At 39.1% G+C, this 22,864-nt stretch overlaps 1 protein-coding gene across 1 annotated transcript; it reads left to right on the top strand.

The window, feature by feature from the left end:
* Positions 1-269: 269 nt before the first annotated feature.
* On the top strand, positions 270-22,761 carry lifra (LIF receptor subunit alpha a). The gene is made up of 18 exons (XM_030737484.1): positions 270-490; positions 9,189-9,405; positions 9,573-9,709; positions 10,069-10,222; positions 10,441-10,716; positions 10,927-11,053; positions 14,165-14,301; positions 14,432-14,580; positions 14,742-14,895; positions 15,126-15,190; positions 15,450-15,684; positions 15,896-16,081; positions 17,844-17,945; positions 18,078-18,224; positions 18,418-18,555; positions 18,748-18,841; positions 18,978-19,044; positions 19,176-22,761. Exons 2-18 carry the CDS (start codon positions 9,300-9,302, stop codon positions 19,863-19,865), a joined length of 2,964 nt encoding a protein of 987 aa, XP_030593344.1. The 5' UTR covers positions 270-490; positions 9,189-9,299; the 3' UTR covers positions 19,866-22,761.
* Positions 22,762-22,864: the final 103 nt, after the last annotated feature.

The raw sequence follows: 22,864 nt of genomic DNA, 5'->3' as shown, positions 1-22,864 counted from the left end.
ATGTCATCTCATTTGAACACAAGAGGGTGCTGTTTAGCAAAAACACAGAGACACACATTATTGTTAAATATACAGATTTTTCATTCATTTTCATATGTCGCCCAAAGTCGTGTTGTGTTCGTTTTAAATAATCAAGGCTGATATTATTTTATTTATTTTGTTTTTCCACTGTCCGTGAAGTCATTGTAATGGATCTCAGCTTCATCACGTTTTTACGGCGCCGCACGACAACGCCCTCTCCGTGAGTAAGCAGCAGGTTGCATGAAGCCCATTGGTTAGCGCAGACGTCTGTCCCACTCCTGGTTCCCTGTATTCCAGTAATCCCAACCCACTCTGGAGTCACTGGGCACGGTCCAACAACACGGCAGGGACGGGTACAGGATCGCGCAGATACCGTAGTTCTTAAATTATTTGTCACGTCATTCAGGACCGGGATTAACAGAATAAACAGCCGAGGAACCGGTGAAAATCCGTTCTCGTCGAATCAGAGGTAATTTCGGTGTTATTTGTGTTGTTAAAAAAAGATATTCAGCTACCGATACTTCGTTTAAGGCAGCTACACCAGCTAGCAGTGTTTTCCAAATATCAGTGGCCTGTCTGCTACGTGTGTGTAGTGGGTGGCGGGCTGCTAAGTGACTTTAAAATAACTGACGACTTACTTTATCCACTAATCTCTACACTAAAACTATTGATAAGAAGTCAGGGGAAAATGACTTAACAGTTTACATTTATTTACCATTACTTACATATAATTACAGTGTGTTTTTTTTTTTTTTAGATGCGTTTGGTCTAACGGTATTCCTCATGCTGTCCACTTGCTAATGCTAATGATGCAAACTGTCCGTCCTGTGATGGTGCAGTTTAGGTGGTCTGTTGAACTGAGCTAGCCACTTTCTTCAGGAAAAGCACCAGCACTCATAATTATTTTAAAAGGAATAAAGGATGTTTACAACTTTTGGTTTTGTTGTTGTGTAGCTAGGACCCACAAAATGAGCTGTACGGGATGGTAAGGTGTATTTTGTCATTATGGTTCACAGACTGAAGAAAGTCAGATCAATTTTTATTACACTTTACCGATATAATAATAATAATAAATAATAATAGTAAATTATTATTATTATTATAATAATTTATTATTATTATTATTACGGTGATGTTGATTCACTGTCTGTATTTTTGATTTTTAGGTTAGCACGTTGAAATGGTCCAAAATGGTTTGAACTGTTGCCTGTAATATTAAGCAGCTATTTAGTAGGGCATAATATAGTATGATACCCACCCAGTCTGTGAAAAGATGCTGTATGTTTACAGACAGGGAAACGACTATTAACCTGTGTGCGCATATTTGAGCAAAACCTTTTTTTTTTTTTTTTTTTTTTTTTTAAATTTGAGCTTAATGTAAAAATAAGCATGGACCTGTTTTAAAACCAAGAGAGAGGCAAGAGTAAGGTAGCAAACACCCAAGCAGCAGATCCATACTGCAACACACTGACTGCCCGATAAAAAAAATATAATATAATTAGAATAATTATAACAGGTCCATGCTTATTTTTACAGGCAACAGTTCATACCATTTTGGACCATTTCAGTGTGTTAACCTAAAAATAAAAAATACAGACAGTGAATTAAAAGGAGACGGTCAATATGCTGGTAAATCAGCAGTCATTTCTTCTAAAGTATCTTCTTCTTCCTTACAGTGTCTGCACATGTCAGGGGAGGCAAGTGATCCTCTGTTTCATTTAATTTATTTATAGCCGTTTGTACAAACCTAACAGAAAGCTGGCAGCCTGTTGTTTTTCACTTCGTCATCATTTCAATGATAAGTAATGTATCCACTGTATCATCTTACAAGGTTATTTTGGACTACATCTTGAGTAATTTAATAAAAATAGGTACCTTCTTGCAACATATTGTCTTTCTAGTAGTCTGTGACTCAACATGAGAGTCAGGCACCATAACAATCTGGATAAATATGCAGCACCTACTCCTACCTGGGAGGACAATAGGCGCCCTTTTGGTATGTTTACTTTGCAAGTGGCACTTGGTTGTTTTTTTTACCAAAACCTGTTAGACTACAGTTAGTTTGTGCACTTCTCTTTTTTGGCTGGCTTAATTTTAACTGTAGCCAGTGTGTATTTATTTGCCTTTCAGCCAGAAGCTAGGATGCAAACATAAAAGCAAATTAAATGTATATTAAGTGAATTGTCCTCACTTCCTGTTGCTTTTTAGATTAGCATTTGCATCTAGAAAGAATTACAGGGAAGGAAGGAAGGAAATGCCTTTTGGTTCACATCCAAAGGCTACACACACACACACACACACACACACACACACACACACACACACACACACACACACACAGAGGACTCAATGTCTTTTTTCCACTGAGGTCAGTGCACCAACATTTCACCCGCACACACTCATTTGGTAACTTTCCCTGTTTTTCACTTATTCTCTAACTAGCATCCGGTCTTCCTCTCTTCCCATTCAAAGGTCGGGCCCAAGTAGCTGCAGCTTTAGCTCGTGTTTCAAAATGTCACCTCACTTAGATAGAGCACTGAGTGCTTACTTCTTTGGTCACAGTGGTCACTGTATGACAGAGCAATGACAGCTTTGCTGAGCGTAGGCTGAGAACAGACAGACAACATTTTCCCTGGATTTGGCTGAGGAAATCTTATCAGAGGTTTTGATTGCTTTTATTTATTTTTTTTATATCTGTATTGTACATGTGAGCATACAGATATACAATATCTACCACTGCCTGGGGCAAAATATTTATTGACCAAACATGGGAGCATATACAATGTTTATTAAGCACAGTAACATCTATTTAGGTAGGTATGATATTTTTCTGAGGCTTTTGTAATGTTTTGCTTGAGTAGTTTCTTTTTAGCTTGAAGCAGTGGTGGTTTGCTGTAATTTTGGCTTTGGCTCCGATTCATTTTTATTTTTGTCTTGGTCTCAGTTCTGTTGGAGACAACATTCCCTTTATATGTTCTTTCAGCTTTAGGATATCTTTTATAGACTGTAAACAGTCACAGTAAATGGGTTAATAAGTCTTTTTTTTTTTTTTTTTTTTACTGAAATACATTTCTTATCAACTGTTGGAAAATATTGTTGTAGTGTGGAAACTTGTAGCCTTAACCATGTGATTATTACTTTGTTTCATATTAAAAAAAAGTAACTGCCCCACGCAAAGGAAGGGGGCCCTAACCAGCACAGCTACAAACAAGCAGTCAGAGTAAACAAGCACACACATATGCCAGTAACTGTGTGTATTGTTTGACTTTTGAAACCCTTGAAATACTGGAAATGGGTGTGAAAATCGACTGTTGTTTTACCAGTTTGATGTAGGCACAGCTGATTATTTTGATTAAACTTGGATGTGGAGAAATGGTTAGAGAAACGCCCACATCACAGCCAGTCCTGCATGGTGTGTGGAAGTAAACCATTTTCCATGGCTTTCACCTAAATGTTGAGGGCTGCAACTAATGACTGTTTTGATAGTCGATTGGTCATTGACTATTGAAATGAGCAGTCGACTAATCGGATTATGAATCACATAATTATGAAATGGCATTTATTTAGCTATCAGATTTTACATTTAGCATAAGGTTATTTAAAATGTGGCAGTAAACACACGTAAGATGGATACGTAAGATGGAACAGTTTGCTGCTGATATAAATTTAACGGTCCATTTTTCCAACCATAAAAAAAAAAAAAAATATATATATATATATATATATATATATGAGTTCTTTTTCTTCCCTGTAAAACAAAGTTGGCACGTTAGCAGCAGAAAAATAGTTCAGAACATCCTGTAGCAAGCTGCAAAATGCAGATATTTCAGTCACAACCTTGGATCGTTTAGCACGCCATGCTGTTTCACCCATAGACCAGTAGTCGCATGTCTAAACATGCCGCTGAATGCTATTGCACATGTGTGAAGCTCGCCAGAGATAAACGGACAGGAAGATGTCTCATTCCGTTTAAAAAAAACAAAAAAACATCAGTAATAAAAAACGACTATTAACAGTTAAATTCGTCATCGACTATTTTTACTGTTGATTATTGTCTACAATGTCGACTAATCGTTGCAGCCTTACTTTACACAGCTGTAAACTCTGGTATGGATAGAGGTGGCAAACTAGACAATTAGCTTCAACGTTGATATAAAGCTTCAACATAAAGAGTAATGATAGCTTCGTTGAGTGTAGGCCGGGAACACTCACAAAGATTGATATTGTATATATGTTTGTATCAGTACTACCAATACTTTTGAGTGAAAAAATAGCAAATGATAGGGCATCATTGGTGTTTCCAGTCTGTAGCAGTAAGGTGCTTTGTTGACCCTATATAAAAATGGACTAATGCAGAAATTCTTTAACCACAAAGTATTTCTGCCTGGCCGGGGCAAAATGCTTATACACGTAAGCTCAAAGTTTAATTCATAATCGGGCATTTATTTATATTGGTATGGAAAGATTTTAGTAATGTTTTGAGTAGTTTTGTCTTGGTCTTTTGTTTTGGACTTGTTTGTAGCATGAATAACAATCACCTAACTTTTTCTTCATACTTAAGGATATCTTTTAGTCTGAGACCAGAGTTGGAAGAGTTAATAGTATCAGTTACTATAAATCAGCAAGTTTTAAACAAATATTTCTCTTTTACTATAATCATGGAACACTTGCTGCCTACAGCTTGTTAGACAACTCTTTGAAATTACCAGATGGGCTTTGGAGACATGTGATAGCCATACATACACAGATACCAGTAACTGTGTATATGGAGCAATCCCTAAAGTACTGGAAACTGGAGATCCCTGAAGTACCGGAGACTGCAGATGTAAAATGTTGCCTGAGCTCGATCCAGTGTTAACTAATGTTTTGATAATTAGATGAACAACAACGACAACAAAAAAATAGAAACAAATGAATTAACATTTTGAGTGATTTTGGATTCGGAGAAATAATGGTGCCAGTCAGTCTTGCAGTGTATTTTGCGTGGGAGTATACCTGGACATTTTTCAGGGCTTGCTCCACAGAGCTTCTTTACACAGCTGCACATATAGTCAGTGGGCAACTGCAGTGTGGAAAGAGGTGGCAAGCTCAAAGTCATGGTGTTGTCTTTGAGCCTGTTGTTTCCTAAAATAGGACTACTGCAGGCATACAGATGAGGTTTAGGCTTGGTTTTTAAGTAACAGCAATATCCTTGTGGTTTTTGTTGTTTGTGGTCCCATTTATTACCGCTGCAAGGACAAGAACCAGAGCTCAGCCGAGAAGTATTGATTTGTGTGCTGATGTGCATTTGCAGCTATCCGTTCCTTGATGAGATTTCCCAGAAAGTAGAGCTATCCCCCCGACTTCCCATCACTGCAGCATGTTTTTTTTTTTTTTCCTTATTTTTTTTTTTTTTTTTACCCCAAGGCTCAAAGGCTTGTAGGTTATATTGGAGCTTGTAAAACATTTCACCCTGGTGCTAAAATAAAAAAAAAAAATCATCTTTAAGAAGATGCTCCTTTCATGTGGGAAGCCACAAGGCTCAGAATGAAACTATTTTGGTGTAGGCACAAGTGTATGAAGCAATGACTCCACGCAGCTGTATTTATGTTCGGCCAAATTTCATGTGAAGATGCCATTTTTATAGCAGGAGCTCAACAGAAGACTTTTAAACTACTACAGCCAACTCTAGAAAGAGTCAGTGGCATATATTTGGGTTATCAAAGCACTAACATGTTCAGTTTCTCTTTCTTTTTTAGGTCAAATTAAAGAAATCACAATACTGATGGGTTTAGTGTGCTTTTTGGCTGCAGAAACAGTGGCTGCCTAGAAAGAAAAATTCAGTTACTGTGCATACAGAAATAGCTGGCTGGATGGATAACTCAGATTTATCATGTCTAAATAGCAGCTCTTATAATAAACAAACAGAAGCATATCTGTAACCACTTTAAGAGTCAGAAGGAAAAAAATCTGATGTTTAAAGACCACCGGTTGTTGCTGTACTCTGCAGATTATTTTCTGGGTCAGTGACTGCCTTGGCAGCAATTAACAAGCTGTGTTTACATGTTTGCACTCGGTTTCCTGCAAAGCTTATCTGTTCTCTTATTTTTCCCCCTGTATTTCATCAGAATCTGAAAATGAAAAAGCAATGAAACTAAATTCAGTCTTATCAGATAATTAACCTGAGTGCCCACATTATCTTGTCTTGGAGTGTATCTTGGAATAATTTCTTATCAGAAATGAGTTTGGGGTTTTTTTTTTTGTTTGTTTTTTTGTTGCATGTGTGGTGCTGCTGTGGGTTGCGAACTGTTTTGCCCACTGCTTTAAGGAAGGAACCATATTCATAAAAAACAAATGCAAGGTCGTTTATTCATTCATTGTAATTTATTACCACTGTCAGGATAAATAGCTGTCTGGAAATAATCTTTTTGTTAGCTGTTAAATCTGCCTCTTACACAAATAAGTTATGAAAACAAAAAAATGTCTGGTTTGATTTATGAAGTTTGTAGTGGGCCACGACGTTATGCAACGTTGCTGCAGTAGGTGTGACTCTTAACGAGAGGCTTATTTTTGTCAAGCTAGTGAGCCGTTTGAGTCCTGCCTTAACCTGTCTCAAAGGAAACCTGATGAACTGCGCTGCAGAATGTCACTGACGGTTAAACGCAACAGCAGAAAATTATATGGGTAAAAAAAACATGCACACACAGGTTCATTGGGGTCAAGACCCCTTATTTTCTGCATTAAGGCATGCTGACTTTAGTGAGGATAACAGTCGTGTAATGTATAAGTCATGAGTCTGGATGTATCTAAAATACCATTTTTTGTGCGTGTTTATTTGATAGCGATCAACAGTAAGTATTTGAAGCTTTGGCCAGTGGGTGGAAAGACTCATGTCATTGGCTGAAAAAATCAGAAAAGGTCTGTGCTCTGATTTTAGTTCCATTTGCAAATTGAAATCATCACTCAAAGACAAATTTAGAAGCAGCAGAACGTGTCTTACTCCGAACCTGTGCGTGCTCTGAGATTTGTAGAGTGCGATGGGGAACTGAGCTGATGAAGCAGTGCTGTTCATTTTTCAGTGGGGGCTAATGCTTGCCAAATCTATTAACAAAGCTGCTAAGTTGGCAACAGAGAAATCCTCTGAGTAGGTGGGATGTCAGGGGTTCAGGCTGAGATTTAATATATTACTATCTTAAAAAAAAAAAATACTGCAGTAACTGCTGTGAACGTTCTTTGTGGTTTTAGAGGACAGCCAAACAGTCAGTGAGCAGGCTGAGCTGGTAGAGATTTTTGGCTAGCGGTACCTGTGGGAGGAGGTGTGTTGACATTAGAATTGAATACACTCTGACCTTCCATTTAGTGAAAAGAAATGCCGGTGGGTTAATATTTCCCTGGAACACTTAGCTTTGCATAGCTGTACAACTTATCTTCAGCTGTATCTACATTGCTGCCAGTGGCCTTGAAGTGCAAGTGTGTCTGTTCAGTTCTGTAGTAACACTTTCTTTTGTGCTGCAGTAGTTTAGCCTACATTACTTTCATTTAAATGTGCTTTTACCTATGTATACCTCAATCCTGAAAGGAGTAGTTAGTCTGGGAGTTATAGACTATATGTAAAAGTTTGCTGTAGCTTGAAGATCTGAAAAGTGAAGGAAATACCGAAGTGCCTTTAACCTGCGTTGTTTCTATTGGTTGCCCCTCTGGTTACAAAAAGAGGTTTGATTGTATAGCAATCTATGGAAGAATTACCCATTGGCTTAGTTTATCTATGATCTCAGTAAATACTTCCCTAATGATTTTATAGTCAAAATCCCTAGTTTCAAGTCTTATTTATTACAACATGATGATCATTTAGTAAAATATACTACTCATTAAGAGTCAAAAGGAGGATAAAGCAGGGTATGTGTTAGGGTGGGTCTACTCTTTGATTAACAAGTCACTTCGTATAAGTGCACATTGTCCCTCAGTGGCTCAGTCATATCCAGAAGGCTCATCTCAAAGCCTTGATAGGACTAACTGGTAGTGTTGCTTGAGTCTGTAAGGTCAAATAATGCAAGATTATATGTAGAGCCATCTGTTAAATACATAAAACGTTCTGGCTGCATAACATGCATGATTTCATCATGCCGGCCCCCACAGCTATGTTGTTGCTGTGGATAACATATGTGCAAAAGATCTTCATTTCGAAACTGGGAGGAGACACAAATCCAACCTCAAGGGTCAAAAACTAGTATACTCGTAGTCCTGGTCCCAAGCCCAGATAAGTGGGAGTGCTGCATCAGGAAGGGCGTCAGACATAAAATCTGTGCCAAGTCAAATATGCCGATCCATCTGGTGTGGCTTTCCTTTGGGAAATAAAGGAGCAGCCAAAAGGACCTATGATGGTGGCCCCACAGCTGTCTTTGTATTCAGCTTTTCTGTATCTGTCTGATTGTTCAAAAGTCCAGTTGACTAGACATTTTAAATAGGAGGACAAGTGAACCTGAATACCAGTGGCAGCATTCTCTGATGTGTCTGAGAGCAGCTGCCAGAGTGAAGGCTTTTTTTTTTTTTTTTAAGTTTCCTGGCACCAATGCTTCTGGCTTTGGCAAGAATTCACCCAAGAATTGCAGCTTGCAGTGAGGTGTTGCAAAAATTGAAATAAATTCAACAGATTGTTCCCCTAGTGAACCCAGCAGTGACAGAAACAAACCTAAAGCACATTTCATAAAAACACTGTGTGCCAGAATATTTTCATGAATAAAAACATTATGTTTACATGACTCTAAGCCAGGCACAGGACAGGGTTCTAGCCAGAAAAAATTCACAGCATGGTGGTACGACGACCGGGGCTCGGGGTGGGGTGGTGGGTGTCCCTCCCCCTGGCTTTTAGATGACCACTTGCTAGTGATAATAGCTGGGCTCGCTTGCTAATTGGTACAGGTGACAGAGAACAGTTCCAATAGCAAACCAGTAAAATTCTCAGCCTGGCGCGACACTACTTCAGCCCGGCACAGTGCCGGGCGATCAACTGCTGGCTAGAACCCTGAGACAGCTTCACAGTGTCCCTGAGTAACTCCCAGTCATTAAACAAAATTATTTTCACAGCCTAGGTGCTATTTTCTTTTTGTAATATGTATGTTTTAACAAATCTCTCTTGTATATTTACCTTTTTTTTTTTTCTAACTCTGTCCTTCTGGGTTTTTACACAGGGCTTCCTCTGTCTACGTTTTGCTTCTCAGGATGTTTTAACGCGGTATTGCTGAAGTGAAGAGGACCGTCGCTTCAGGATCTGCAGGCAGCGACTCGGCCAGTAAATAATCATGGCTCGCTTAAGTGTCAGTCCCACCTCAAAGCTTAACAGTAGCTTTGTCTGGCTCCTGTGCCTTGTCCTCGGCTTTTCAACTATGCTCATTCATGCAAAAACTGGTAAGAACTGAAACTACAATTCTGATTAATCAATTATTCTGCTCTGCTGAATGCCTCTAAGTTTCTTTAATTCTAGCAGGCTGAACAAGGGGCTATTTAGAGTTAAACTGTGTTTACTGTAATCACTAAACCCTGGTGTGATTTATTTATTTTTTAATCTTTTCCAGTCCTTACAATACCCCAGCAGTTGAGACTGTTTCCTAACAGGGACACGCAGGAACTCTCCATATCCTGGTTGGGAGGAACAGCCACGACCTTTGACCTCATCATTCTAAGAACTGAATTCAATGAAACTGTCCTCTATGTAAGAGCATTTCCTTTTTGATCGCCTTGTTCAGGATTTTCTTTTTGTTGGTTACATTACCCCTATCTTCATGGGATTTCTAAGCAGCTGCAGTAAATTATGAATGTAGGACTTTTTCACTTTAAAAATACTGTACTGGTAACATCTTCATATCTTTGGCATTCATATAGTTCATTTTCTTGAAAAATTAAGTGTTTTCTCCTATGCTTCACATGTTCCTGTAGTGGTTTGTTTGATTTCACACAGGTTATGTGTACAATAAGTGGTTCGTTTCTTTTTCAGCTTAAACTATGATTGTCACAATTAGATACCTTCCATATTTCAGTCCCTCACTGTGTTTTCTGTGTATTTTTCTGTAGGAGACAGTGTCTCCAACAGTAAATGAGGAGAGTGGTCTGCACCAGTGGACGTGGACCTCAGTTGAACCTCTGGAGTGTACCTCACTGTCAGTCCAAATCCGCTCAAGAGATGGGCAGTCTACAAGTGAATGGAGCTACACTGAGACACTTCAAGGTCAGAGGGACAAATGTATATCATAGACCATCAGTAATTAGTAAAAACCCAAGTACCCTAGTTAGTCTCCTATTGACGTGCACTCATTAAAGCATCTTTCACTATAAATTGCTTTCTTCCTAAAAAAAATTTTCTTTTTGCATATCGATGTCTGTTTATACTTTACTACCCTCCTTCCTCATTTTTCATTCTCTCTCGATTCGTTTAATTTTTTTTAGGAAAGGATCTCCCCAGCAATAAGGATTTTCAGATGTACCCCCAGGACAGGATTGTACCTGTTGGGGCCAACACTACGTTCTGTTGCATTATGGAAGAGGGGATGGTCTTTGATGAGATGTACTATGAGAGGATAGTCATGAATGTGACACGACTGAGTAGACGAACCTATTCCACTACAGTATTTGACCAGGAGGCATCTCGCCCAGCAGGAAACAATCTCGTTTGTTACTCAAAAAACAAGGAAAAGCTGACTGGAGCATCTGTGTTTGTTGGATGTAAGATAATCAACATTGATAAATGTTTGTGAAAGGTTTTCATATTTATTCTGGGTTACTGTAATGGGCAAATGAGGAAGATTTTCTTTACTGAAACCCGTGAATTAGCTGGTCTTTTTCTGTTAATCAAATATTGAGCAGATATTTATATCTTTTAATATTTACTTCTCTAAAAATATGATTGAGTTTTTTACTTGTCCTCATCCCCAGATCCACCACTACCCACTGATTTTAAATGTGAGACACATGACTTAAGATCAGCTGTGTGCCAGTTAAATGAAGGACGAGAGACTCACTTCTATGGCAAACGAGGAACTCGCTACTTTTTGAACAAGAGGTACACAGTCCCACTTACAAACAGCATAAATCTCTTTGACTTTATTGAAAGGATAGTAGAACTGTACAATCACTGTTTCACAGAAGACTTGAACACATTCTAAAATACATGGAAAGTACAGGACAGCACTGCCTTTAATCAAAACATTCCTAGATTAATATTTACTTTCTGTTTTGAATATGAGGGTTCCAAAGGCTTCCAGCACTATCTTCACATCCTACATGCAGTTTGGACAGACCATAAATCCAGTTTCTTGGCTTGTCCTTCACTTGAGTGCCACCATCTTTTTTTTTTTTTTAATCGTTCTCTATAGTTGTTTTCACCTGTGCTCACAGACACTATTCTAGTGGATTCAGTTCTACTGAGTGGGTGTCATGTTTACTGAGCTTCCTGTAAACTCTTTTCAGGGAACTCCTTCACCTAAACCACACAGAACATTTCTAGTAGTGTGAATGTATCTTCAGCAGACTATTTCCTACCCAGGGCCGTAGGAATGCGTTTCCTATTGGGGGGGACACATATCGGAAACCTGACAGATCCATAAATACTCTAAGCAAAGCATAAAAAAAATGCTATTTGATCTTTTACTTTCTTCTTTTTCAAATGTTTCTTGGAAAAATAGTGTTGTGTACACCTATATTATTGCATGTATAATTTACATATGTATATGTTTTATAATCATAGGACGTGGGCAAACTGGCTTGAGCACATATAGATGTTACCAATGCATAGATAATTGTTACCAGTGCATAGTTACCAATGCACAGATAAATGCTACCAATGCGCAGATAAATGTTACCAGTGCACAGATAAATGTTACCAATGCACAGAAATTGTCACCAGTGCACAGATAAATGTTACCAGTGCACAGATAAATGTTACCAGTGCACAGATAAATGTTACCAGTGCACATATAAATGTCACCAGTGCACAGATAAATGTCACCAGTGCACAGATAAATGTTACCAGTGCACAGATAAATGTTACCAGTGCACAGATAAATGTTACCAGTGCACAGATAAATGTTACCAGTGCACATATAAATGTCACCAGTGCACAGATAAATGTTACCAGTGCACAGATAAATGTTACCAGTGCACATATAAATGTCACCAGTGCACAGATAAATGTTACCAGTGCACAGATAAATGTCACCTGTGCACAGATAAATGTCACCAGTGCACAGATAAATGTTACCAGTGCACAGATAAATGTTACCAGTGCACAGATAAATGTTACCAGTGCACAGATAAATGTTACCAGTGCACAGAAATTGTCACCAGTGCACAGATAAATGTTACCAGTGCACAGAAATTGTCACCAGTGCACAGATAAATGTTACCAGTGCACAGATAAATGTTACGATAAATGTTACCAGTGCACAGATAAATGTTACCAGTGCACAGATAAATGTTACCAGTGTACTAGCATATTAAAAAGAAGTTTCATTACAAATGTCTGTGAGTTTGAGGGCCCCCTGGTGGTCAGGGGACAGCCACATATGTCACCTATGCCTCAGTCCGGCTCTGTTCTTGGCAATGATCCTGACAGACCGTTTTACCTCATTCAAGAGTTTCTGACTCCTGCCGCTGTCTCCTGCCTCCCAAACACTCAGAGCCGTTCAGAGGGAGGCGGGGGAGCCCCCCCAGTTCTGAAATTCACATGGAAAACAATGCATTTATGCATACTTATGTATTCAGCCAACCAGAGAAAAAAAAAAAAAAGCACTGCACTGTGGATCTTTTTTCACAGTTCTCCACATTTTTTGTGCAGCTTTTTGTTTTTGGACACTCAATCGTGTGACTGGGACTTGCCACCATGCATTATTCCTTGTGGCAGAAAAGCTGCACCAGTCTTGAAATAGTGATTTGCTGTTTGTCCACTTGGTCACAGAGGGAAAACAGTCCAGTTGCAATACCTTAAATCTCTCTTTTCAGGCAAGAATTCAACAGATGGATTATAAAAAGAGCAAGTGTGCTGCTCATTGACTAGTGTAACCTGGATACTTACAGGCAGGACTTTTTTTGATGAAGAGCTGTGATGAAGCTCTTTAAAGTACCCTGCCAGACCCATGCCAGTTTACTGCCAGGGAAAAATGCCATGGACACAAGCCAGAAAGAAATCAGAAGATAGATCTAAAAGGTTAGGTGTGGAAGCTTTTTCAACTTTTCAGATCAGATCAGATCAGAAGGTTTTTATTGCCATATGGGTGAACAGGTTCACAGCCTTAGGAAATTGCTGCGGTACTTCGTGCGTACAGAAAAAAAACAAATAAGTATAAAAACTATAAGACAATATACAAGTATACAAATTGCAAATATACAGAGATATTAGAGCTATAACTATAGCACAATATTACAAAATTACAAAATATACAGTGCAGAGACTAATTAAAAGATAAAAGAATGTAGACTATATTCCACTAATATGTACATCAGTGCAGTCAGACAGGTGCATAGACATAGGGTCATCAGCGTTTGTGGAGGGTGGTGGTAACAATCTTAGGGTTATTGTTCATGAGTCCAACAGCAGAGGGGAAGAAACTGTTCTTATGGCGGGAGGTTCTGGTCCGTATGGACCGTAGCCTCCTGCCTGAGGGGAGAGGGTCAAAAAGTCTGTGCCCAGGGTGAGAGTGGTCGGCTGTGATCCGACCTGCACGCCCCAGTGTCCTGGAGGTGTACAGGTCCTGGACTTGAGTCCAAGACTGTGATTTTCCTCATCAGCAGGTCAGAGCACAGTTTGTATTTGAGGTAAGGTCACTGAATTATTTATGATAGTTCCTCTGCCTTTCTCTAAAAATCCTTGTTTGTATATAAAAAAAAAAAAAAAAAATCAACCAGTGGAGAGAAGAAGACAAGAAATACAAAACACTTAGGCAAATAGACCACTTGCCTCTCTGTGTCCATTTGATAGCAGATTGGCTCACTTCCAAGCCTTTTACAGGAATAGTTTGACGGCTGGCCAGAATATGTTTCATCCTGTGCCTTTTTTTTTCTAGGTTAGAATGAATATTTGAAGTGGTTATTTTGTTTAAAAAATGTGAATACAGTTGTTTTAATTGCCACAGGTATAACAAATCTACTTTTTGTCCTTATTGTGTTTTGTTTGTAGGAACTGTACTTGGCTACAGCAGGGACAGAAAGAGAAAACCTGCAGTGTAGACAAGTGGGAGGGTAACTGGACACTGGTAGCTGTGAATCCTCTTGGTCAGTACAGCCTCACTGACTCTGCTGAACTCAGTCACAGAGGTTGGTGGCTCAATCTTAGCTTCTCATCATCACTGCACATATTGTGCTGGTAAAACAGAGATGCAGAAATCAATTATATATAAAATATTTTTGCTTTTCTGATGTTGTTGAATCACTCTTAACTCCTCAGTGTGCCCAGTGGCACCAGTTAAGCTGGACGCTATTGTTGATGCCTGGAATGCCACTGTGTCGTGGCAGTGGGAGTATGACAGCTATTCTTCGTTGGCGCTTGTCTGCAAGGTACAGATTACCAACAGTGGGGACAATGAACTAACAGAGGTGAGTAGTCTGTGCTTGTGTATGTTGTGGAGATACAATGTGTCAGACATTACCACTGGGATTCTTTTGGCACTACTTCCTACCACTTTATCTTCAACAAATGCAAGCTCATGTGGGATATTCTCTCATTTGTGTTTATAAAATGTAATGTTTGTTTCTAGCGTGTTTTCTCTGGTGTGGGTCTGCGGTCTGTGTTTCTGTCGGACTTGCATCCTGATGAGCGTTACAGTGTTAAAGTCAGCTGCGGTGCCCAGCAGAATTTCTGGAAGTGGGGAAACTGGAGCAATCCGTTATACTTCACAACCAAAATCTATGGTAAAGGGTTTATTTGTGATATTTCTCATTCTGGCAGGATTAGAGCTGCAAATGGTTATTTCTTTATTTCATCTGTCAGTAATTTTTAAGTGATTAATTTTTGAGATGCTTTGAAGAACTCATCTTTAATAAAGTAAATAAGTTACTACATACAGGAAATTTGAATAATTCTTACTACTGGAAGTCTCTGAAATGTGATATAATGTGGGTATGCTTTTGTCTTTTCTCAGTTCCAGAGGCCCCGGATGTTTGGATATGGATAAACAGAGACAACACTGGGAAGGTTATTTGGAAGGTAATGTTTTTTTTCCATCTTTGAATTGAGCTGTTTTAGACAATTTATGTATTTATTACTGTGGAGAGTACAGATTCATCATGTTCACTACAGCCACAATGCACAATCAGGCAAAGTATCTTCTGTCTTCATTCTTTATCTTGTCTCATTTTACTATGCTTTACCATTTTGATACAAGTCACAGTCTGACCTAAAGTGTAAAGATTTACACCGATAAGTAGAAGGTGATTGAAATAGTTTCTGTTCTAATCTCCTTTAGCCTCTTACACGAAGACAGAGCCACGGTAAACTCACACATTATGAAGTTTCTTTCTGGAGCCCTGAAGAAAATCAAACAGTTGCGCCGACTGTGAGCTTGTCACCGAGTACTTTGGCTGCACCAGTCAACCTCACACAAATCGCTTCCTTCGGCAGTGACAAGATCATAGCAGTTGTCACTGCAAAGAATGATGCGGGGTCTTCTCCACCTGCAAGTGTACATCTCCATTTGACAAGTATGTGGAAAAGGAGGGAGTGTGTGTGTGTGTGTGTGTGTGTGTGTGTGTGTGTGTGGGGGGGGGGGGGGGGGGGGGGGTTATCTTATAGATTTTTTTTCAAAAGCACATTAACTTAATGTGACATTGCTGGCAGCTTCTAACTTTATGATGTTTAAATGTCTGCTTTCAGTCAGCTTCTACATTGCTAAGCTTGTTTTCTTCTTTCTAGGTGTGGAACCACTTACTGTAACCAGGATAGTTTATACAGATAAAGGTTTCCCCCTGTTCTGGGAAAGCAGTGCAAGTGCCACCGGTGGGTATGTGGTAGAATGGCTTGATGCCTCATGCTCACGTGATTGCCCTGTTGAGTGGATTAAGGTGCCTGCTGGAACCACTAATGTCTCCATTGAGTCAGGTATGGAAGGCCTGTCAGCCTGTGAAAACTGATAATTGTTTTCAGTAGATTTCTTTATCTGTTATGTACGTGGTATTTTAAGCCATTTTCAGACATGGAATGCATAATACTGCTGTCTTCATCAGTCTGATGCAGTGACAGCATTCTATTGTTCAGACATGAGTCACTTTTATACTAACACTTCCCACGGCTTCATTCAAACATACTGACACCATTGACAGAACAAGTCAGAATTACTCACAGTATTATGTGTTGTCTGTGAGATATGTAATAATATATTAGGTCAGACCATGCTTAACTACATTATGGGAGTCATTTTAGTAATTAAACCATATCCTGTCGATTACTGGGACTCATCCATACACACTTTAGTAAATGGACCAGACAATTATATAACTGTGTGTTACAACAGCTCACCTGATTTGCTGTTTCCTCCCGATCGATCTTGTCTCCATGCCCAGGATTATTTATTAAATTTACTGCTGTTGTGCCACATGCACTGGATTGTGCTGCAGTCTGAAGCCGAAATGTGTTCAACTGTTAGCCTGTTAATCTGACCTGTCACTGGTACACTGAAAAAAAGAGAATTATTGGAACAACTTAAGTATGTTATGTCAGTTGGTAACACATGATTTAATTAATAAAAAAAACCCAAACATTAAGTTAACAAGTCAGATCAACCCAATAGATTAAAGTTACACAGAATGCACAATAAGTTAAACTTAACTTGTGCGCTTTCACTTAAGTAAAAATTTCAAGTTGATTAAAATCCCCCAAAATATACCAACGTCACTAAAGCAGAAAGCTGAGCCAGAATTATTTAAAACATTACATTACTTCAACTACAACTCAAATATCCTTCTTACCCCTCAGCCCTGAAGGTTAATGGGGTATTGTTGTTACCCTGCAGGGCGGGCAGGCATTGGGCAACTTGGGCACCCAACTTTGTGAACATGATAAATTGAGGATGAGGCAACTTAGGATTTTGAAATTGATACTATAAGTGTATCTATTAAAAACCCCGGACAAGTTCCAATCTCAGTGACCTTGACCTCAAGGTCAGTGGTCAGGTTTTCTGAAAATCTTGTGAATGCGATAACTCAAGAATGACATCACTCACAATTTTCAAATTTATACCATAGGTGCATCTACTAGGAGGCTGAGGGGTAGCACTGACAGCTGCCAGTGTTTTTACAGTGCAGGGCTGTAGCTCGCGGTTGATCGCCTGGTGCTGTGCCGGGCTGTTCACTATTACCACAGTTAGCAAGCGGACACAGCTATTAGGCTATTAGCACTAGCAAATGTTTGATCCTCCAATACTGGCGGGCTCTGATTTTTTTCTGACTATATCCCTGTAGTGTACTGTGACTGAAAGCAGGTATCTCATGGCAAAGGTCTGTCATTTTTTGTTTTGACATTCTCCAAAACACTGATAACTTTTAATAAGCTGGGACACTCAAGGTGCTCAAGACACACCCATGCAGCTACAATCTTGTGACTGCACAAACTGACCGAAAAGGGTTGCGTAAGATGCACTAGGCTTTAATTTTTTGGAGAAGTGATCAGGGCATGCATTCCACTATGAAGTGGCAGCATTCAGATTAACACAAGAGAGTGCATGTCTCAAAGAGGTTTAGGATATTTACAAGATTTTCAGCTTTCAAAACACTCCTCAAGTGTTACTTCAAGTATCCACTAAAGGGTGCTACCAAATTTTAAATTGTGTTGTATAATACACCAAAATCTCCTTCTCTGTAATCAGACCAGTTCCAGCCGGGAATCAGATACAACTTCTCCTTGTACAGCTGTTCCTCAGATTCCAATGAACTATTGCAGCGCTGGCAGGGATACGTGCAGGAGCTGGGTAGGGAGAGTGCTGCATTTTGAAATCTTATCCTTTAAAAAAACATTGTCACATTTGCATTTTAATTGCTCACAGTTTTTCTCTTTCTGCTGTGTTCCTCCAAACCTTTTCAACCTTTTGTGGCTTCCATAGTCCCTTCTGCTTCTTTGACTCTGTCAGCCGGTCAGCAGGACTCTGATATTCTTCTTACCTGGAGAGAAATTCCACTGGTGAACAGAAGAGGCTTCCTCCTGGGCTACAATATTTACATCAGCAATGGTTACCAGCTCACACTACTAGGTAAATTTCATGATAGGCCTACAACTGTACAGCTGTTAGAGTGCAATGCTTTAAAAGGACAAAGACCCTGAATAATTCAGTTATTGCAAAGTTCATAAAAATATGTGCATTTTGCATCCTGTTAAACAATATTTTTCTTCTTTTCTCTGCTTACTGTGCCCCTCTCCTTTTTTGTTTTACACCCTTTGAACAGCCAATCTGTCTGATGCAGAAACGATGAGCTACACAATAAAGGGTCTCACTAAGGGCACCTACAAATTTACTGTCAAGGCCTATACTGCAGCAGGCGAGGACACGGGCACCACTGCTTCTGTAACACTGGAGCCTTACAGTATGTGAATATTGTGTGTGTGTGTGTGTGTGTGCTACAATTAATTAACAACAGTTATAAATATTCCATCAATCTATCAGCATTATCTAAGATTCTAATGTATGATGTATAGATAGTGTAATTTGTAGAAAAAATTTTTAATTTTGCTTCAAGTGTAGTATTTCTAATACTCTCATTGTCCTATCCTGACAGCTGATTGGCTCATCTTGGAGATCTTGGCTTCTTTAGGGATTGTAACCTTATTACTGGCCGTTGTCACTTTTGCTTGCTACAAGAAGAGAAAGTGGTGAGACTGCTATGCTGCTATTCTTGCGCCATAGATTATTTATAATTCAAAGCAGCAGTGCAGAGCAATATTTCTTTTAATTTGATTATGCTCTTGATAATTACAAATGTTACAATTAAAATTCTGCTCCTACCAGGGTAAAGAAGGCTTTCTATCCAGATATACCAGAGCCCAAGCTTCCCAGTGATTGGCCCAGGGCACAGGTACAGTATCAGCTTAATCCAGTTTGATCCTTATAAACTTCCCTGTGTTTCCTTTGTGTTTGCAAATGCCCATTTCCTATTTTTATATATTATTTTTTTAGTGTTAGGGAGACTGACTGTGTGTCTTTCAGGGTCCGTTGGATGTGAAGCCATCTCCCCACAGTATGGTCCGTGTTGTAGAAAAGCCCGAGTATGATTGCAGTAAAGAAATGCTTGTCGCCATTCCTGAGGAAGATGAGGATGATGAAGGACAGGGGATAGGAGATGAGCCAGTTGACACAGATGAGCCAACGTCATTACGCTACTATAACCAGGTTGTAGATGAGCATCCCATAAGGCTGCGTTTCCCAGACTCGTCTACTTCTTCGGTATCTTCCATGGATTCAGCGCATACCGACGTGACATACACAGGGATCCAGACCTCAGGGTCTTCTTTGGTTCTCCAGCTGGATCCACAGGGCTCCTCTGAGGGCCGCCAACCCCAGCTTAATCAGTCAGTCAGCTATGGAGGAGGCGGGTATCGGCCTCAGATGCAGCCTAGAGCCCCAAGTGATGACATGGGTCTAGCTTCACCTGAGCCCTTCTTAGAGCCACAGGCTACCTGCACTGGGGGCTACAAGCCCCAGTGCTCCTGGCATTTGGACTCTCCCACAGATGCTGCAGAAAGGGGCAGCCTGGCGCCTTCACTGGGATCCCCTACTTCTGTTGCTTCCACTCAGTTCCTTCTCCCGGATGGAGAGGAGCATGCAGGGGAGAAACGACAGCTGTCGTCATCAGCAGCAACCTGGTTCACTAACCTGCTGTCATCCACAAAACCGTGATGTCATCTCTCTCTCTCTCACTACTATCAGCCAGGCCAGGGGGTCTAACGTAAAACTTTTTTGATCATTACTGTTACCAGTGTCATGTATCACAAGGCTGAGCCGTATGGTCTAAATATTCCCTCTGATGTAGCACGACATGATTTCAGTTGCATTTTGACAGCAGCGGTTAATGATACATACCAAACACGTAGAAATGTGTATCTCGTTATCTTTTGGGCCACGTATCATAAATTTAAATCTGTATATTTATATATCAAAACATTTATATCAAATTATTTCTCCATACCTCTTTCTTCCATATATATTGCACACCCTGGAGACCTGGTATCTGTTCTGTGACCCTGTGATGGGCATTTCCTAATGGTATATCCTGTGTTTCAGCTGATTTTTAGTGTGCTTTTTTATTTTTTGTGAAGTAAGCTTTACTGCACTACGGACAAAAACTGAAAGCAAGACAGCTTCAAACTTTATGACAGCACTCTAAAATCCTTTAGAACACAGTTTTAAATTGTATCCATGTCTTCTATTGTTTCACCATTGGGTTAATCTTACCTGCTTTATGACAGCTACAGGATTGTAGCTCCAGCCCGTTCAGATGTGATCTGTATTTCACAGTTAAAACAGGAAGATATGAATGGAACGATGCACTTATCGATGAGAACCATCTTTAGTTTACACGGATGTGGGTGTGGTGCTTTATATTATGGTCTGGAAACACGTGGGTGATGAACCCATGAAACATACACTGATATAAGCTAAAACATGAATGAAAAATGATGTATTATAATGAACAAACACATTCATGTGTTTTTTTTTGTTTTTTTTTTTTGCTATGACTTCCTCACAAGTAGAGTTTATGGTTGGTTTGTTTTTCTTTCTTGTTACGAAACACATTTCACGGTCAGGCCAGTGTACTTGTTTAGTGCTACGCGTCATACATTACCTTTAAGCCGATGATTGGTATTATACATTTTTACATATGTTTTTAACTAATGCAATTAGTTAAGCAGTTTTCAAGTTGCTTTAATAAATGCAATGCTTCCAGTGATTTGTGCCGTCACATTTCACACATTGCCTTATTACCCCTAACACTGTTTTATGCCAGCGTGGCTCAGAATCGATCAGAAGCTCATTGTGTTAAGCGTCTGGATCCCACCGGCACTTTTGGTTTCATGTACTGGAGATGTCAGTTTTCATCCGTTCTAGTGAGCGGCTCGCTTTGGCTTCTCTGTGTGGATGTGAAGATTTCTTTGGTTTCTTTATTTTCAAGCTGAGAGATTTCTGCATAAGAACTTGATATCACTTTGCTATGCTGTGTTTTTTATTTTTGTCTACACTACAGTTAAAGTTTTTTTTTTTTTTAATATAATTATTTTTTTATATTTCCTTAAGCCACCTTTTAAATTTTATGGTTAGATAAAGGGACCAAGGGGGGGAAATGATAGAGAGAAATGACCGGAAGTGCTCATTTATCTGTTGCTTAAGACAAATGTGGGGAAATTGCTCTACAGCACTTGAGCTTCAGTGATTACTTGTGTAAGGTGTGTGTGTTTTGTTAAGGATGCACCATTGCCTAGACTTCCCAAAAGCATGAGTATACGAAGCTTATAATTTAACACAATAATCCAGTAAACAAGATTTATTGTTTTGTCTTCTTTTTTTAGAGTCAGGCCAGGGCTTGCCCGCATGGCAGATGCGGTCTATTGTTTCTCAGTGCCTCCAGCCAACAAGCTTTAAGCAAACCTACTGTGACATGAATCATGACGTAAATAAACTTTAACTCTGTCTTCACGGATGAACTGATAACAGACAGGCAGTCAGTCCTCTTTGACTACTGAGAAAATTGCACCCCCCCCCCTTTCTTTGTCTCAGAAAACTGCTCTGAATTTTGATTTACGGGACAACAGCTTGCATCACTCAAACTGAGTAAATAGTGAACCAGACCCTTGCAATATGGGAGATCGTGAATTGCTTTGAGACTTATAAAGAGGGGATATAGTTTTGAGTATTTAAACATGACTGCATATTCTGTTCGTTTGAAGCTTTCTTTAAAAAAAAAAGAAACAAGCAGTGCTTCGAAGATTATATGTTACACCGTGTGTTACAGGATTTATGTTGATTTGGATCAACAAACTGGCATCTTTCTATTGTCCTCTACATCTTATTTTTAATGCAACAAATGTACATAATTTTCTTTCTTTCTTCCAATCTCATGATGTTTTATATAAAATGGCATTATATTCCCTCTACTATTTCGTTAATGAGAGGAAAATGCAAACAGAGTCAGATTTAAAGTTTATATTTGTTGTATATAAAGTGAATAAGAATTGTGATCTTTTCTTAGCTTAGTTTGCATTGCTATATTACCATAGCAGATTGGCTTTGCCAGACAAAGGGCCAGAGTTCAAATATTTGCAGCTGCTGACGTGCAATTTTCCTAACAAGTTTTTTCTCTTTTTTTTTTTTTTGCTGTTCATCCTCAGTTTTAATGAGCGTTTACACTGTAGAACTTTTGGATCTGTGGTTTGTACTCTAGTGTAAACTCACTGCCCTACACGTCTTCTCTGGCCTTGGATGTTTTTGTGAAATCGATGCATGCTGTTTAAACTAATACAGTGGCTTGTAAACTCCTTGTTTATCTTGTCCTATGGCTTTGAAACTAACACTTAAATGTTGTGCATGACAACATGACTGAAAGTATTGTGCATTTAAAAAAATTTTATTTCAGGAAATACTTCAGAATTCATCATATCTTGCAGATTATTTCATTGATTGATTTTATTGAATGAAAACACTACATTTTGTCTGAGTGAAAAAAAAATGCTAACACTAACACAAAATGGTATGCTATCTGTTTAAATGCAATAAAGTTACTTGTCTGGCCAACTGTTAAGTTTATTAGTGTGGTTCTTTTTTCCAAATATTTTTAAATACATAACCATAATCAATGTGTCCAATGTACTACAGTTAATTTATTTTTCAAAACAATATGTTAT

Source organism: Archocentrus centrarchus, chromosome 9 (assembly GCF_007364275.1).
Source record: "Archocentrus centrarchus isolate MPI-CPG fArcCen1 chromosome 9, fArcCen1, whole genome shotgun sequence".
Taxonomy (NCBI): Eukaryota; Metazoa; Chordata; class Actinopteri; order Cichliformes; family Cichlidae; genus Archocentrus; species Archocentrus centrarchus.
This window is presented reverse-complemented; position numbering and strand designations above follow the sequence as displayed.

Bases quoted from the DNA above. Each gene is read 5' to 3' on its own strand.
- lifra (XM_030737484.1), top strand. From the start codon at position 9,300: ATGGCTCGCTTAAGTGTCAGTCCCACCTCAAAGCTTAACAGTAGCTTT. The intron at 14,302-14,431 runs GTTGGTGGCTCA...TTAACTCCTCAG, and splicing joins TGCTGAACTCAGTCACAGAG to TGTGCCCAGTGGCACCAGTT. The intron at 18,842-18,977 runs GTGAGACTGCTA...TGCTCCTACCAG, and splicing joins TGCTACAAGAAGAGAAAGTG to GGTAAAGAAGGCTTTCTATC.